The sequence below is a fragment of the Chinchilla lanigera genome, unplaced genomic scaffold, assembly GCF_000276665.1.
Source record: "Chinchilla lanigera isolate Chin_1 unplaced genomic scaffold, ChiLan1.0 scaffold00055, whole genome shotgun sequence".
Classification (NCBI taxonomy): domain Eukaryota; kingdom Metazoa; phylum Chordata; class Mammalia; order Rodentia; family Chinchillidae; genus Chinchilla; species Chinchilla lanigera.
Genome location: NW_004955456.1, coordinates 3,919,885 through 3,936,459, shown reverse-complemented (window position 1 = coordinate 3,936,459; position 16,575 = coordinate 3,919,885). Strand labels below are relative to the sequence as shown.

Here is a 16,575-nt window from a genome sequence, read left to right as displayed (position 1 = left end):
TGTGTAGCCATTTCCTAGAGCCAACCTGTTCTGTTCTGTTTGCCATTTATAAATAATTATGTCCCACAAAGAAAGGAAATATGTATGGTAGAACAGTGAATATCCCAGAGAGTAAAGATTATACAAATATAAATCAGACAGCAACCAGGAAATTGAGAACTATTCATTTTGTAAGCCACTCATGTATTATCCTGGCATTTAAATTTTTAAACTTTTGGTAATGTTTCATATTTCAAATATGGTAAGGTAATATTAGTGCAGGTCGAACTAATGTCTGTCACATAATACTCATTTTAACAGTGAAGAAATGAAATGAAAGTTGTGACGGCTGTTTGATTCTTTTTCCTAAAGGTATTATCAGAGCAATAAATTGCTTAGTCTCCCTACTGAGAAAGATCAAATGTTACTTTAGCAATACAGTACACAATGACTACTGTATCCTAAATGTCAAGAAGGTAATTTAAGAGACTTTACATTGAAAAGTTAAGATAGCCACATTGAACTATATTAAAAACCCAGAGTGTGATCGGAACTAGTTCTCTACTAAAGAAGCCAACAACTGCAATATTAAGACCCTAGGTCTTTAAGAACTGGCTCTGTGAAAGGTCAAACTAGAATGACGAAACTACCATAAAATTCAATCACAGGAATGAAATTAGCTGAGATGAAAGTTATTATAAAAGAATCCAGTTACCTGAATCTAGTGAATATGCACTGAAGATAAAATGGAATATTTTTGAAGGATTCTGAAAAATATTCTGGGTTAACAAGATAAAGTGTATTTGAAACTAATTTTAAACTACAATTTTGGAGTCATAGGTAGTTCTAGCATTAATGGATAACGATGACAAGATATTCAGCCCCATAAAGTATGTGGGCATACAGAATCTGATTAAAATGACACAATTTGTGGTAAAATAGGATTAATTAATTTTTACATAATAGTGATTTATTATATTTTGATATCTCAAAAATATACTTCTGCATGGAATAAGCCACCGGAGAACTCCAGACAGCGGGCTACGGACATGCTTTTGCTCCGAACACCAGGCTGCTGTTGCACTGAAGGCAGTGGATGCCGTCACGGGGGTTGTAAGACCCAGGGCTGCAGATCACTGTAAACAAAGAATCAGTTAGTAAGTAACACTGCCTGAATTTCGCACGAGTTAGCTTCACATGGAGAAGGACAGAATGTCAAGGAATATTCTTAATCTTTTAAGCAAGGTAAAAATTCACCATTTTAGTTCTTTGGAGTGTATATTTGAGTAGTGTAAAGCGTGCTCACATGTACCGCCGACCTGCTCCATTTTCAGCTTGCAGAACCGCCGTATGTGCCCAGTAAACAGCTCCCCGCCCCGCTCCTGCACACACTGGCAGCCGCCACTGTGTCTCCGAGTGTGAGTGTGAGTGCGGGCTCTACAGTTCTCACACGGCTGAAGTGTTTGTCTCAACTTTTCAGTTAGGTGATGACCTGAAGATCACCGCACTGGTCACTCAATGCTGAGTTTAAACGTGGACTTACAGAGAACCAGAAGGGGCCCATCATCGGAAGTGTGATGAAATGTGCTGATCAGGTAGCCCGAGACTGCGTCTTAGATGTATAAAGACAGCCCCAAGTCAGCAAAGGGACTGCATCTCACTGTTCATCTGATTTCCAGTCCATGTGCTAACTATATAGTTTGGGGAGAATTACTAAACTCATTGAGTTTGAGCAGCCCTGGTATAATGCACATCACCACAGATACCTTTGCATGACCAAGATAAAGGAAGTGTGGAAAGAAACAAGCTGAACACCATGTCATCGGTTAACTTTGGAACCCGAAGTAAACCAGGAGTCCCTAAGCTCATTTTCCTGATTTGCGAAACAGGTAAAACAATACCTAAATTCACAGCATTACTGTGAGGACTAAAATCAGATGACTTCTATGAAAAAGCACCCATGTGTCACACGCACTCCGCAGATGCTTACCATAGCCCCCACCCATCTCCTCCTCCTGGCAGGGTGTCGGGGAGGCCGCCAGGCCTCTGGGTTGAGAGCTCTTGGTAGCCTGCTCCTCTTTGCCCTGTGCAACTGCAGTCTGCTAAGGATCCCCAGATATGATAATGGTACCTCTGGGGCATGATTTTCATGGGGCATCAAATAAAATTCTTTCTCCAGTACCACGTACCTGTTTTTGCAAGGTAAAATAGTTCTGGAAACTGGTTGTGCATGTGATTCAGGAATGTGTGTTAATGCTACTTAAAGTCTTATTTTTAACATGTATTTTTCCAAACTGGGAAATACTGTAACTGTTTACTCATTGCAAGGTATTTTCCATACTAGATTCCACAGGGTTCTTCAAATTTTAATAGATGTTTTACTTGGGAAAAAATGCCGCAGATGGGAAAAAATACTGGTTAAATGAAGTGAAATAAATTTCCTTTGCTTTAATAATAAAAAGAATCTTTAAACAAGTAATGTACATAGTAAAGTTCTGTGGCAAAATACAATACATTTTCTCAAAGGTGTATAATCATAGTACCCCTTTTCTCCTGTCACACTTTCCTACTTATTGATACACAGATAGGGAGATGCTGAGCAAAGCACTGGAAATGTGGACTCACACATACGTCGAAGTGAGACCTGCACGCCATTTCTGCATTATGCCATAGACTGACTGTCAGAAATAGAGTGGATACTGGCATAGAACATTTACATTCAAAATTTAAATAAATATGATCAAATCACTATTAGAATTAACAAAACTTCATGGTACAATATTTATAATACTATAGGATCTTTATCTGTAGCACTTTTTCCTAGCACTCTACATACAAAGAAGTATTTTTTCTCTGCTAAGGGCAATTGAGGAAAAATGTTAAAATGTAATTTAAAGGACAAAATAAGCAGCCTACATTTATTAAATAGAGAGGAAAGCATCAGTGACTAATATATTTTGACATATAAAGAAATGATAAGAGTGTACTCAAAAAATCTTCATGAACACTGGATAGGGGATTTCTTAAAAACGGACAAAAAGCATTAAACATAATACAAAATTTTGATACTAAAATTAAGAACTTGAGCTACAAATCATGAAACCATCCAAGGAACAAAATTAGGAAAGGTTGCAGTTATACAATGAAGAAACAGACATTATTTAGCACATATAAACAACTCACATAAATGGGTCACGACGATAAAACTACTTTAAAAGTAAGTACAGAAGAGAAAGTAGAAATGGTCAGCTAATGATTTTTTTTGCTCAAATCAGGAATCTAGAAAATGCAAACCAACATCAAAATGTAACACACTGAGAAGGCTAGCAAGATGGTCCAGGGCCAGCAAGATGGTGAATTAGAACTTACTGGGCCCTTGGTACTTCATGGAAACAGTAAATGCAGAACTAACAACTTTGCAGGAGCCTTGGAAACCGGGCCAAGATCCACAGCCATAAGAAGGAATAAAATCCACGAGAAGCTACCATCAGCATGATTGGAAAGTCGGTGCCATTCTACTCCCTCTCCCCCTGCCCCGCCCAGACGTTCCTGTCCACACATGCGCGAGAACAGAGCAGAAGGACCCGCACTCTGGTGCATGGCCAGGGCACAGGCCGTGAGTGCGGTTCCTGAAGACCACCTGGGGACAACAGGCCCTGCTGTGCCCGGGAAGGGATTACAGAGGAATACAACACAGCGCGCCCGGCCAGGAAAGAGCCAGGGGCCAGACCGGGAGAAGTCAGGACGTGTGAAGGGAGCCATCCCCACAGAGGAATCAGGAAAAGAAGCACACACGCCAGACCAAGCACACAGAAGACGCTCACACCACCAGCCCTCAAAGTAACACAGTGCAAGCCACAGGGAGACATCACACACCATATCCACTCAGATGGAAGAAAACAAAAGTGAGGATGTGGAAAAAGTGGAAATCTTGTATGTAGTTAGAATATAAAACGGTGTTGCTGCTGTGAAAAACAGAAAGTATGGAGGTTCCTCGAAAAACTAACAGTGGAATCACCAGATGATCCAATCAACCCACCTCTGGGTGTGAGTCCAGAGGAACTGAAGGAAGGCCTCGAGAAGACATCTGCACACCCGTGCTCCCCGCAGCCTCACTCACAGCGGTCCGCTTGTGGAAGCAACCCCACGCAGGGGTGAGAGAGCACAGTTACATAGCATGGCGCAGTGCTCGGCCTTTAACAGGCAGCAAGTTCCGCTCCTGCTACATCAGTGAACTTGTGTGAAGTGGAATAAATTCATCACAAAGCCCAAAGGCCACACGATTCCACTCACAGGAGGCATCTGAAGTGGTCAAACTCACAGAAACAGAAAACAGAATCGGGGTTGCTGGCGGCTGGAGGTGGGGGAACAGGAAGTTGTTGGTCAATGGACATAAATTTTCAGGTACAAATTTCAGTTTCTTTTTGATAGAGGTACTTCTAAGGGTAAATTCAAATAAGCTTAATTTACAACAAATAAAATATAATATTTTGGGATGATTTTAACCACAACGGCCGTACAGTTATATACTGAAAACAACCAAAAATCAATGAAATAACCTGAGTAAGGCTCAGTTCTGTCCAAAGCTATCTGTAGATTTAATGGAATCCATACAAGATGTCCAGGACCTCTTTTTTCAGAAACAGAAAAATACATCCTGAAATTCTTTTATAGGCTCAAGGGAACCAAATGACCAAAACATCTTGAAAAAGAAGTTAAATGTCTCATACTTCTTGACTTAAAACATAATATAAGACTATAGCTATCAAACCATTGTAGTGCTGGCATAAAGACAGACTACAGAACAATGTGACAGAATTGTGAGTCTAGTAATAAACCCTTTTGTCTGGTCAAATGATTTTTAACAGGGTATAATAAGGGGTATAACATGAGGAAAGAAATTTTTTTCCTGTCATGTTGGGAAAACTAAATATTCACGTGCAACTGAATGAAGCTGGATAACTGCGTTACAGCTAATGTAAAAATGATCTCAAAATGGGTCAAAGACTAAAAGCTAAAACTACAAAATATGCAGAAGAAAGCCTTGGGAAAAACTTCGTAACACTGTCTTCTGCAGTGGTTTCTTTATGTGACATCAGACTATAGATTCCATCACAATTAAAGTCTTCTTGTGCATCCAAGGATAGTGTAAATATAATGGAGAGGTTATCTACAAAATAGGGGAAATATGTGCAGGTGGTATATCTGATAAGGGGCTAATATTTAAAATGTATTTGAAAAACTCCAACAGCTCGGCAGCACCAACACAAACTGGCCCAGTTAAAGAACGGAAGATGTGAACAGACATCTCTCCAAAGAATATAGATAAATGGCCAATAATACACAAACATGCAAACCTAAGCAGCAGGGAGACACTGTTTCAAACCATCAGCAGGGCAAGCTGGTGAGGACATGGAGAAATTGTGAGACTCGTCCTTTGCTAACTGTGCAATTACTACAGAAAACAGCAAGATGGCTCCTGAAAAAGTTAAACAATTAACACACGAGCCAGCAGTTCGACTTCAGGTACATAGGGGAAAGAGCAGCTAGCACAGATTCACAAAGACACTGTGCTTGTGTACACTGTGGTCTTCATCTGTGCGTCTCCCACCAGGTTATCTGTTGAAGCCCTAAGCTACAGTGGGGCTGCACTGAGAGCTGGGCTGTCCCTCTAAGAAAGCAGACGTAATGAGGCCAGAAAGTAGGGTCCTGACCTGGTAGGATCAATGTCCTTTTAAGTAGCAACACCAGAGAGACTACACATTCTCTTCCTTTCTCTCCTTTTCCCAAAGAAATGCCATGTGAGGACAAAGGACAGGCGGCTGTCTGCAGCCTACAAGACAATCCTCAAGAAAAACTGAATCAGATCCAACCTGGACACTTCCGGCCTGTAGAACTGTGAGAAAATTAGTTTCTCCTGTTTAAGACCCAAAGTCAATGGGATTCAATTATGGCAGTCCAACCTCACTAATACTACATGTCCCAAAGAACGAGAAGCATGATGCTGAGATAGTTACACATCCGTGTGTTCCATAAATATTATTCACAGTGGCCAAGAGAAAGATGCCGCCCAGTACCAGTGATTTCATGAAAAAGGAAAACGTGCTATATACCCAATGGAAGATTATTTAGCCTTTAAAAGGAAGAGACTCTGATCCATGCCAAAGGCGACCAGGTGAAATACTACCTAATTCCACTGACACAAGATGTTGGGAGAGTAGAATTTAAGGAACCAGAATGCCAAATGGTGGTTTTCAGGAGTTGGGGGCTGGGGGAGTGGAAACTGTAATCTTGGAATAGGAAAGCGGTTCTGAGGATAGATGGCAGCCACGGCCCCCAACAGTGTGGCCACCGGTAACAGCATGACACCCACCGCTGGCTTAAATGTGCTTAAAATGTTAAAATTTTATGTCATGCATATTTACATAACCTACACATCACATTAGCAAATATTTAAAGCTTGTTTATATGTAATGTTTACATCATGAATGAACATGGATATGGAAAAACAGTTTCTCTTACCCTGCTGTTGTAAACGCACTAACATAACAACTGTGGGAAAGTGACATTTTAATCAAGTGCACGTCTTATGACTAGCATTAGGTACCCTGAAGAATTCTGAACAACAGGTTACATACAAAAATAATCATACCAGTATTATCTGCATAACAAAATTTAAGAAGAATCAATTTCCACTAACAGTAGAATAGATATATAAACCTTGATATGAATCATATAGTAGAAAAATATACAGACATGAAAAAATTAAAAATAGTGTCACAAGGAAGGTGTGACAGGGCTGGGGATTTAGCTCAACGGCACAGCGCCTGCCTGGCAAGCGCGAGGTCATGAGTTTGATTCCCAGTACCAGAAAAAAGAAAAAAAAGAGAAAGGTGTGACATAATCTCACAAATATGTTCTGTAATAATGTGAGATCGTTAAAGTAATCTGTTGCCAAACAGGTTCTCAGACTTGATTTTGAAAAACCTATCTGTATGCTATTATTGTAAAAGCAGCCTATTAATCTACATACATGCAATAAAACCACAGATAAATTCTGAACCATGATTTTATTTAATGTAACTGGGTAAACCAATTTAAAGTTCACAGTTTTTAGAAAAGGATGAAGACTGTTGTGTATCCTCTCTACATAGCAAGACATTTAATAAAGTTTTAGTAAGGGCACAGGTCAGTAACACAAATAAGAACCTTTCAAAAGACGTAAGTATGCGTGTTTAGATACAAATAAATTAAATAATAAATATAGCATGTACCCGTAGTTCATAGACTAGAGAAACAAAATTTTGAATTTAATGAAATAAAATACCAGACTTTTCTCATTCCTGTGAAGTGGTCCATTTACATTAACGTGGTTTATTTTCTTTGACCCAACGGTGCTTTCATCTACCCTTCCAGACTTGGCTGTTTGAGAGGTTGATCAAGTGGAATTTTTTCTTTTAATTTTTTCCATCTAGTTGCTATGGACATGTTTTTTTCTATCTCTCCTGGTCATCCTAAAGAATATTTTATGCATGTGAATCTCATCATGATCCAATACCTATCATTATTGACACTAATTCAAGAAAATACTGACTCCTTGCGCTTTTCCATTCAGTTACACCGTCCTGCATGGTGTTCCTCTGTCCGTGTATTCTAATTCCTTATGCTGTAAAGCCCATGAACCTTTCACACACACGTGACACAATACACACGTATGCTGATCGTCAGCTCTTCTGTCTAGCTTTCCCTTCCATCCCTCTTCCTCTTTGCTGGATGACATGTTTCTGGTGAGGACCATTTCTGACTGCCTGAAGAACTCCCTTTAGCCCTTGAGTATATGCTGAAGAAGAATTCTGCAGTGACAAAGTCTCTCCTGTATTGTTTGCCTGGGGTATCTTTACTTTGTCATCCCTTTGACAGCGTGTCCATTGGGTGCTGTCTTCTGAGTTGGCAACTGTTTGCTCTCAGCACACAAACATGTTGTCTTGTGCCTTCAGCACCATTTACTTCTGCAGTTTCCCTCCACCCAGGACTGCTGTTCCTTGACCCTTTCTGCCCTGACACTTGCCTTCCATAGAAAGATTAATTTTTAGATTTTAATTCACTTCTCCAATGTTCTCTCAGCAGGAGCTTCTGTCTGCACAAAACTGGTCCACTATAGCCTGCAGAAGCAGGTTGTTCTACTTTTTTAGGTTCTTGTACCACCACCTCTTCATTACATTGTTAGTTCATAAAAATACTTGACAGTTTCATGCAATTTCAGGCAGGCGACTTGTTCCTGGTTTTTCTGGAACCAAGTAAATCTATCTTTTAAAAAAAAAATCCAGGCAACACATTTGGCTAATTCATAGCACTACCTATCCTTTGGCCATGATTTTTCCATTTATAGTTTTCTGAGAAATGTAAAGATCCAAAATGAGAATGAGGTCTTGTATATCTAAAGACAAAATGAGTTTGTCATACTGACAAATGTATTCTTTCAATACATGACTTTTTGATCATTTGGTATAAAATTAAAGCAAGAGCTCAGAGTTGCATGCCTGAATAGGATAAATCTGCAGCACCTGGAAGACCTTATTTAAGACAGTCATACCTACTGAACCATCACCTTTCTACTGAACATTCACCTAAAGCACAAAGGCACACTTCAGTAACAAGAGTGTCGGGGGACTGCCTGCTTCAGCCTGCACCCTCGTCACTTTGGACCCCTGACCCCAAAGCTGTGTCACTGGGGAAGCTCACAGCATAGACACTGTTCCTGACTTCCAGAAGGCTCGAGCAATTCCCAGCGATTCTTCATAAAAAGCGACAGAAGGAAAAATGCTGGGTGTTGTTTTCCAGCTACATTCAGACCCTGAAAACCAACGACCAGGGCCTGTTGCCTCAGTGTAAGGATGGGGGCACAATGTCCAGCAAGTGTTTGTTGGGGTTTTTTGATGAAATTAGTGGAGATAAAGTGGAGAAATATAAATAGTCAAGATACAGTTTCACAAAAAGATTAGAAATTATAGAACAGAAACTGGGAAGTAAACTACTTCAGAATCTGTATTTTGACAAAAGTCTACCAGGAAAAATATATTTGCCTGGTCTTCAGTGGTGATGTCTTTAAGACATAATTTTATGAAATTATGAAGCATGTATAATAAATAAATTTAGTTAAAAATTCTTTGTAAATTATCAACAGAAATGATGTATGTAGCCAAGAATTATATCACATGCCTATAAACCCAGCACTCTGGGAGGCTGAGGCAGGAGGATGGCAAGTTGGAGCCCAGCCTGGGTAGTTCAGTGAGAACCTGTCTCAGAATAGAAAATAAAAATGGATGGGGGTATAGTTTGCTCATAATACCCAGGGTTCAATGCCAAGTACCACAAAATATAAAAGTAAAGATAAACATTAAAACTAAATGTAATATACAATGCTAAATGCACTGTTACAAGGCAGTTTTATAGTGAAAAATAGGAAGTGAAATAGAAAGAGTACACAGGCAGAAGTATGAAGTCTCTACTAGTTCATAATCAATCTTTGCCATCTAGAAATAAAAGTAAATGAAGAAAAATATCCATAGAAAGGAACAAATCCAGTGTTTTTTTTTTAAGAAAATAAATAAATTTCCCTTACATAATAAATATGCCCGGTCTCAGTCTTTTCTGTTGAGCATAAATGTGCATCTTCACTCTCAAAATAAGCCATTTTCACAATACCTCATATATTTTATGAGCTGCTATCTACACAATCAAATGGATTCTAGGTTCATTGCGCATGCTAGTTTTTTCTTGTAACTGGTGCTATCCTGGCATACTTTATACTGCTTCTCATTTAGACAATGATTTAAATGTGGTTTTGGGTCCTATGTACTCCTTTAAACTTACGAAGCAATGGCCTTCTGGATTAGAGACAAAAAAACAATGTGTTGGGGGCCTAAATGTCCCATATAGTTAATAAGTCTGTCACAAAAGGGAGCTTCTCACTTAGCCTGCAGGAATAGTAACTGCAGAAAGGTAATTCTAAATTAAAGTATTTATTTGTCATGGGATGGCACAAAACGAAATTAGGAATTTGACAGATCACTAGTTAATAAGTCCACTGAGGAGCAACAGCGAGCTCGTGAAAATACCACACATAAATTTTCCTTGTTTGTCCTCCACTCAAACCACCCCCTGCACACACACCAAGTTCCCCTCTTGCCTTTTGCTTCCCAGGCATGCTCACCCCCGCCTCCGCGGTGCGCACAGCACCTAGCCCTGGCCCCTCCCAGCGCCCTGCTCACCCTGCCCTTGCTGACCCAGCGCCTGCCATCAGCACCCTTCAGAGCAGCCACAGCAAGCCTCCGACCACCACGGAAACCTCAGCTCGAGCACACTAAGTCCTCAGGATCCCTACCGCCCCCAGCCCAAGTTCTCCCTGGGTCATCCTCTCCTTGCATTTCGGCAGTTCTTGTGCTCTATTTGTTTCATAGCGGACCCTCCTCTGTCCCTAGACTCTGTGCACAGCCACCATTTGGGAGAACAGGATTTCCGTGATGGAAACTGTTTTTCGGATTTGAATTTTCTTGTATATGCTCATGAGGTCTGTTGACAGAAACAACTGCTTAACTAACATGATCCAAAAGTACAGCACGTAGCAATGTGAATGTTGTAACTACAGGGTGAAATTAGACACTATGAAAATTGTGCGACTACCCAAATTTTTATAAGCTGGTAAAATAGGGGCAAAATTATTTGTAATCCTGAGATTCTATATCACTACTTCACTTGAAAAGAGTGGTTTAATTCTAAATTCTAAATTGAGATGCAAATATCTACACATTTTAGTGTACCTTTTTAATGAATTGAATAAAAATACAAATGCATAAAAATAGCTAACCTACTAGGTTCTGTTTACTTTTGTGGGTATTTCTAGGCTTTTTTTCACTCTTACCTATGCGAGAGTGATATACATAATTGCCAATTAGGAGTGGGGCATTTGTTAATTTTTTATTGTATTTCTTGTGGTAATTTTCAATTTATTTTGCTAAATTTCATATATTTAAACAAAAACAAGAAAACGATAAAGCAAAATCTAACCAATGAAAGTAAGAAAAAAAATTTACTGCTTTATTACAGGAAAAGTTTGAATCTAACTTAAGGAGAAAAAAATCAGGAATAACTGAATGAAAATGCAACTAATTTAGTTATGTCTGTGCCAGAAAGTTTTTTAAAACAGAAATTAATTGCCCCTCTGAGCCCCTAAAATAGAGGTGCATTTAAATTTACTCAAATGAGGCCAAGCACCTCTATAGAACTCATCTGTGATCAGGTAAAGAGGGGCTCGGGTCCTGCAGAGGTAGGGTCAACAGTCAAAGAACGCAGCTGCTACTAAAGGAATGCAAACATCTATTTTAAAAAGAAAAGAGGAAGTCACAAAGATGTGTGCCCTAGACTAAACAGTAAATTCTCGGTAACAGATGCTAAAGGCTGTATCGTTTTGCTGTTTTCAGGATAAATAACCTTAAGTGACTCAGAACTATACCCGTTTCCTCCCAGACAGCCGGCTAGGGCTCCTGAACACTCATGCCACAAGCTCTCTCTGTGACTGTGGAGTCTTGTCAAACACACTACTCCACACAATCTGAAGCCATATTTGAATGAGAGCAATGCAAGTGACAGCCCTGCACTTAGGCATAAGGAAAGCAAACCAGTTTTCATCTACACGAAGGTGAAATCCTAGCTCCTTACATACCGCAGCACTCAGGACAGCGTGGGTGCTTCAGCATGTTCATCCCATACCCTGGGTAGCAGCGGTTAATCCACACCATTCTGAGGGTGCCTTCAATGTAGTATATCTGAGGCAATGGCTCTGCGCGTCTGCCCAGAGCTTCTACTTGTTGATTAAAAAATCTCTCTATGAGATGTCTAGCCTGAAAAAGAAATAGAATGTGAAAAAAATATATTAGCCACAAATGAATGCAATTTTAAAACAGATGAGATGGAGAAGGGGGAAATAAGTATCACCGTCTTATTTCATCTTTCATTTATAGGACACAAATAATGAGTGTAAAATAAAAAGATGTCATCTACACACCACCACCACTTCCACTTCATAGGCCACACAAAGAAACTGTTTGCTACACAATCCAACCTTCCATCTCTTTCCTTTGCCATAATGTCATAAAGACAGGCATCCAAGCAAAACCAAGACAGATCCTTGAAACTAAACGTAATCTATACATTAAATTTAATGAAATATATTTTAGGACTCACTAAGGAGCATACCAGAAGGTATTCCCTCTAGTCTGTCAGAAAGAAAAATGAGGGTCAAAAGCAAGAAAAAAACACATTATAACCCTCTAGTTCTGTGTTGCAAAGTTAAGTTTATAAAATAGGGCTTTGTTCTGACCTATAGTTACCATTATGTCTGTAACAATAGTTGTGGCTAGACTCCTAAAATTAATAAGTGGTTTAAATTTTTCTGTGTTATTAAGCACAAAGCACAGTCCTGAGTTACACCATATACTACCCAAGGCCTCCTGCATCTCCAGTCCAGGCTGCAGCATGGACCTAAATACCCAGTGGAGCGCCTCAGCCTTCCTGTGCTCTTCAGATATACCGTAAAGTACTTTCCCTCCCATGGAGAAATTCGATAAATAATTGATAATGTTTGTTAACACACTGCACTCAAATTTACAACCATTATTCTACTGCTCAACTATTGAATATTTTTTCACAGTTTCAGTGAACTTTTGTGCTTGTTATGGTTTGTGCCTGGGTGTCCCCCCAAAGCCTCATGCGGTGATGGGGCAGGCTTTTAGAGTTTGGTTGATTATGGGTGTGAGAGCTACACCCACCCTGGGGTGGATAGTTTGCATATGTAAGGGAGAGGAAGAGGCTGCTTGCCGCCATTCCTCCCTTTTGTGCTTGTTGCTTTTGCTGTGTTGCACCGCCTTGAATGGTCGCCCTCTGCTATGTGCCACCCTGCCTTGTAGCCAGCCCAGCATGGACTGAAACCTCCACAAACTGTAAGTGAAATAAACCTTTCTTTCCTAAATTTTTGGCGTCAGATATTTTGTCCCAGTAATGAGAGAAAAGTAACCAAGACAGTGCTTTTGATAAATTCTGGTAAATCTGCTAATTTTCACTCGATCAAACACAAAGAAGACTTAAGAGTTACATGCAGATGTGGTATTCAATTTATTACATTTAAATGTGAAATTACAATTAAATGTTTCAGAAGACATATTTTTCACCAAAACTTCCTAACATCCTGGGCAAAAAGGTCCAAAAACAAACAAAAAACAGTGAGCTAGACCTGAGAAAACTGCTAGACACAAAAATTAGACAACAATCCCCATTAGGAGAAGGAATATAGATCTTTCATCTAATATGAGAAGAATATAAAAAATTTTTTGACTCACTACCTGAATGTTCTGACTCTTAAATGTGTCAGGTGTTGACAGGGGTTACTAATCCACACCGCAGGGTACAGTATGGGACTCTGTGAGTCATGTAATGATTACAAATGCAAAAGTAAAACTTTTTTTAACCAGTCTGGATGATGTAAGGACACTCATGATCATAAAAACTCCCCCAAAGCGAGGAATCTAGTTTAAGAAACAACAAATTGACTTAAAAAGCATCAGCTCCCCTATCTACACTATTGGTTTTCCTATGCGACCCCCAAAAAGCCTTTCTAGAAAGATGCAGTGTTTATGGGAGGAATATGCTCCACAACGCTGAGTCAGTGGTGCGGGCACTGGAAAAGCAACTGTCTCTACTTCAACAGTGACAAACCTGCAAGATACGCGCGCTTTGGCCGGGAGAACTTAAACAGCTTATTTTAAACGCCATAAGCTCCTCCACAGGCCACGCCAACTAGGCGCTGAGTAAAATGAGCTGGACAGCTTTAGCGTTTGCTCTAGAGTGGCCCAGCAAGCCCAGGAGGCACCAGCCCCCTAGGAGTATGCACGTTCCCGGAGAAGCAGCAAGGACTTTATTTTACACCAAATCTAATGGGGATTCTCGTTCCACTCAGGGAGAATGAATACAAACCAGGTGTCACAGATATGAGACAGGGGCCTCTGGGCACCTTCAGGTAGTACCAGTATTTGGGGATCTACGGGGAAAAATGAATACAGTCAGCAAGCAGGATTGAAATTCTTAGTAAAAATTTAAAAAGGAGAAGGAAGTGAAGGAAGCTTGGAATGTCGTGGGTGACTTGAAAACAAACTGGACTTTTCATAGAGAAACTGGAGGTCTTACATTCAGGGAGAAACGAGCAGCAGCGGCTGGATCTTATGGAATATCCCCACAGGAGCTGAGGAAAATGAGAACCGCACCTCAAAGCTGCCCCTCTCACATAAGGCAGGAGGAGCAGGGACAACACAGCCTCCTGCCAGGGGACCCGGCAGATATCTGTCAGGTAGAGGCAGGTTTGAGAGCAGAACCAAAGCGAGGGGGAAATGAGTAAAGGCTCATCTATGAACTTCAGTTCCATGAACACATGAACCCACTCCTAAGAAGCACAAGTCCGAGAATTCTGGAAGAGAAAACTTTCACTGACTACTTCCGGGCCAAAGCAGAAGGCCAACAACGCGTTCTTCACCCAGTGATGCTGAACTGAAGCTTGCATTAAAAGCAAATAGGCCTGTAGAAGAGAAACTAAAAAATTATAATTTATACTTTAAAACTATTTGATTTAAATGAGCACATTAAATTTTCCTTTTAAGAAATAGTATATTTCTCATTGAAAAAACGGACAGAGCAAATGGGGAGCAGACAGGTAGAAGATGAGCTCTAAAGTGCAGGGAAAGATTTCCATTTCTGGCTGTGTGGCTATTCTGTTATCTTAGAGAAGGCAGCATGTCACAGACTGCCTAACTGAACACAACGGAACAGGCTTGCACAGGCATCTTTCCACAGCGAGAGACAGAGGGGTGCAGGAAGGCAGGGGACAGGACAGCAGGAAGGCAGGAGGGAAGCGGGAGGGAGAGGCCGAGGAAAGGAGCCCGGCAGGAAAAAGAAAGAAAAGACAGGGCTCTTCGTGAGGACACAGATGCAAGCCTCGCGAGCGCTGTGCACTACCCGGTACCACGCTCAGCATTCCGGGGTTTCCGATTTACTAGCCTAAAGAGAGCACAAGGGCTCTAAACCCAGAAAAAACAGCAAGGCTCAAGGGAAAACAGTGGACCAGAAAATATGTCAAAAAGGGGAAAAACAAAAACGCTTCTCTGTTGGAAGTGGGTCGCGGGATGGAGAGATGGGGGACAAAAAGACAAAAACAAAATCCCAGAAACAAACCAAACCTCCACAACTCCCAACACGACGGTCTGCTGACAGTGGGTGCACAGTTTTTATAGCATCTTCTGTGCTGTATAAGAAATCCCAAGGCAAAACACGGCTTAAAATTGGCTTTGCATGACAGTAACCCTGAAGCATTAGGCAAAAGGAAAGGAAGACACCATGTGCAACTCCCGAGGGACACACACAGGCACACCCAGCCCACGCTGGTGAGAAGCGCACCTTAAAGAGGGCCTACTGGAGCCACAAACAGTGAATGAAAGGAAACTGAAAGTGCGATGGATGGAGAAATGAGGCCCGGCTGGAGCTAGAATAACGACATGCCACAAATGGGTGGAGAAATTACTCAAAATACAAAAATAAACAAGAGGAAAAAATCAGTATAAAAGAGGTGGTGAAAACAACAAGAAAATCCAAAACAGAGCGAATAGGAATTCCAGAAGGACAAATGTGGAAAATAACTGTAGGGCTCTGTCCAAACATTTCCTGAACGGGGGCGCAGCTGTCTGTACAATAGGGAGCACGGTGAGTTCTGGGACAAGGAAACGACAGGCAAAGGGCCAGAAGCAAGAAGTTAAGAAAAGCCTGAAGCTGTGGGTTAACGCACATAGTTCTCAGCATCCTAAAACAGTCTTAAAAATAGTACAAAAAATAAAATCAATAGCACAAACATACTGGGGGAAAGGCCATGAAAAATGAAAGCAGATGATGAACATTAGAGATGTTTAAGGTACTGGATTTTTAGGTGGGTGTAATAAACTGACTTCAACACTTTTATCCACTAAGTATGTTAAAACTGGAAGCAAAACCACCATGAGAAAAAAAATGCAATATATACGTAACATAAAATTTTGTATCAGTTAAAAAAAGCTAGGGAAGTAGCACAGCATAAAGCACTGAAAACCAGAGAAGGTGATATGCAATAGAATAGTTAAGGGGCTCCGAGCCTTCCCCTGGGCAGCGTGGAGATGCCCGGCTGCAGGGCACTGGGCTCCAAGGACAGCTCAGCCGCGCCTACGGAGGAGCTCAGCGGCAAGGTGCGTGTGCACACGACACGGAGGTTGCGGGGCTCGAACCCGCTCTCTGGGGCCCCAGCCGTGGCGTGGATTAAAGAACAGAAAATTGCTGTGCATGAACTTCTCTTCTCTGAGAAGCCCCAAGCAGAAATAGAGAGTGAAATAAAAGCCGAATAACAGGGAATGGGGAGGGAGATCTTTTGCCAAAGGCAGGGGACAAAGACTGATCAAACAGTTAAGGAGAATAAAAGTAATTTAAAAGATTAGAAACGACACAAAAATAGAATAGGAAAAGCCAATCCGC

General features: G+C 40.8%; 1 protein-coding gene across 1 annotated transcript in view; it reads right to left on the bottom strand.

Annotated features, from left to right (window-relative positions):
- Nucleotides 1-918: 918 nt before the first annotated feature.
- Zpbp (zona pellucida binding protein) overlaps nucleotides 919-16,575 on the bottom strand; it is a 47,796-nt gene continuing 32,139 nt past the window's right edge. The window contains exons 7-8 of the mRNA XM_005396624.2: nucleotides 11,702-11,879; nucleotides 919-1,115 (exon numbers count right to left, since the gene is read on the bottom strand). Coding sequence (XP_005396681.1) covers nucleotides 1,021-1,115; nucleotides 11,702-11,879 — 273 coding nt within the window. The 3' untranslated portion in view covers nucleotides 919-1,020. The remainder of the gene's footprint in view (nucleotides 1,116-11,701; nucleotides 11,880-16,575) is intronic.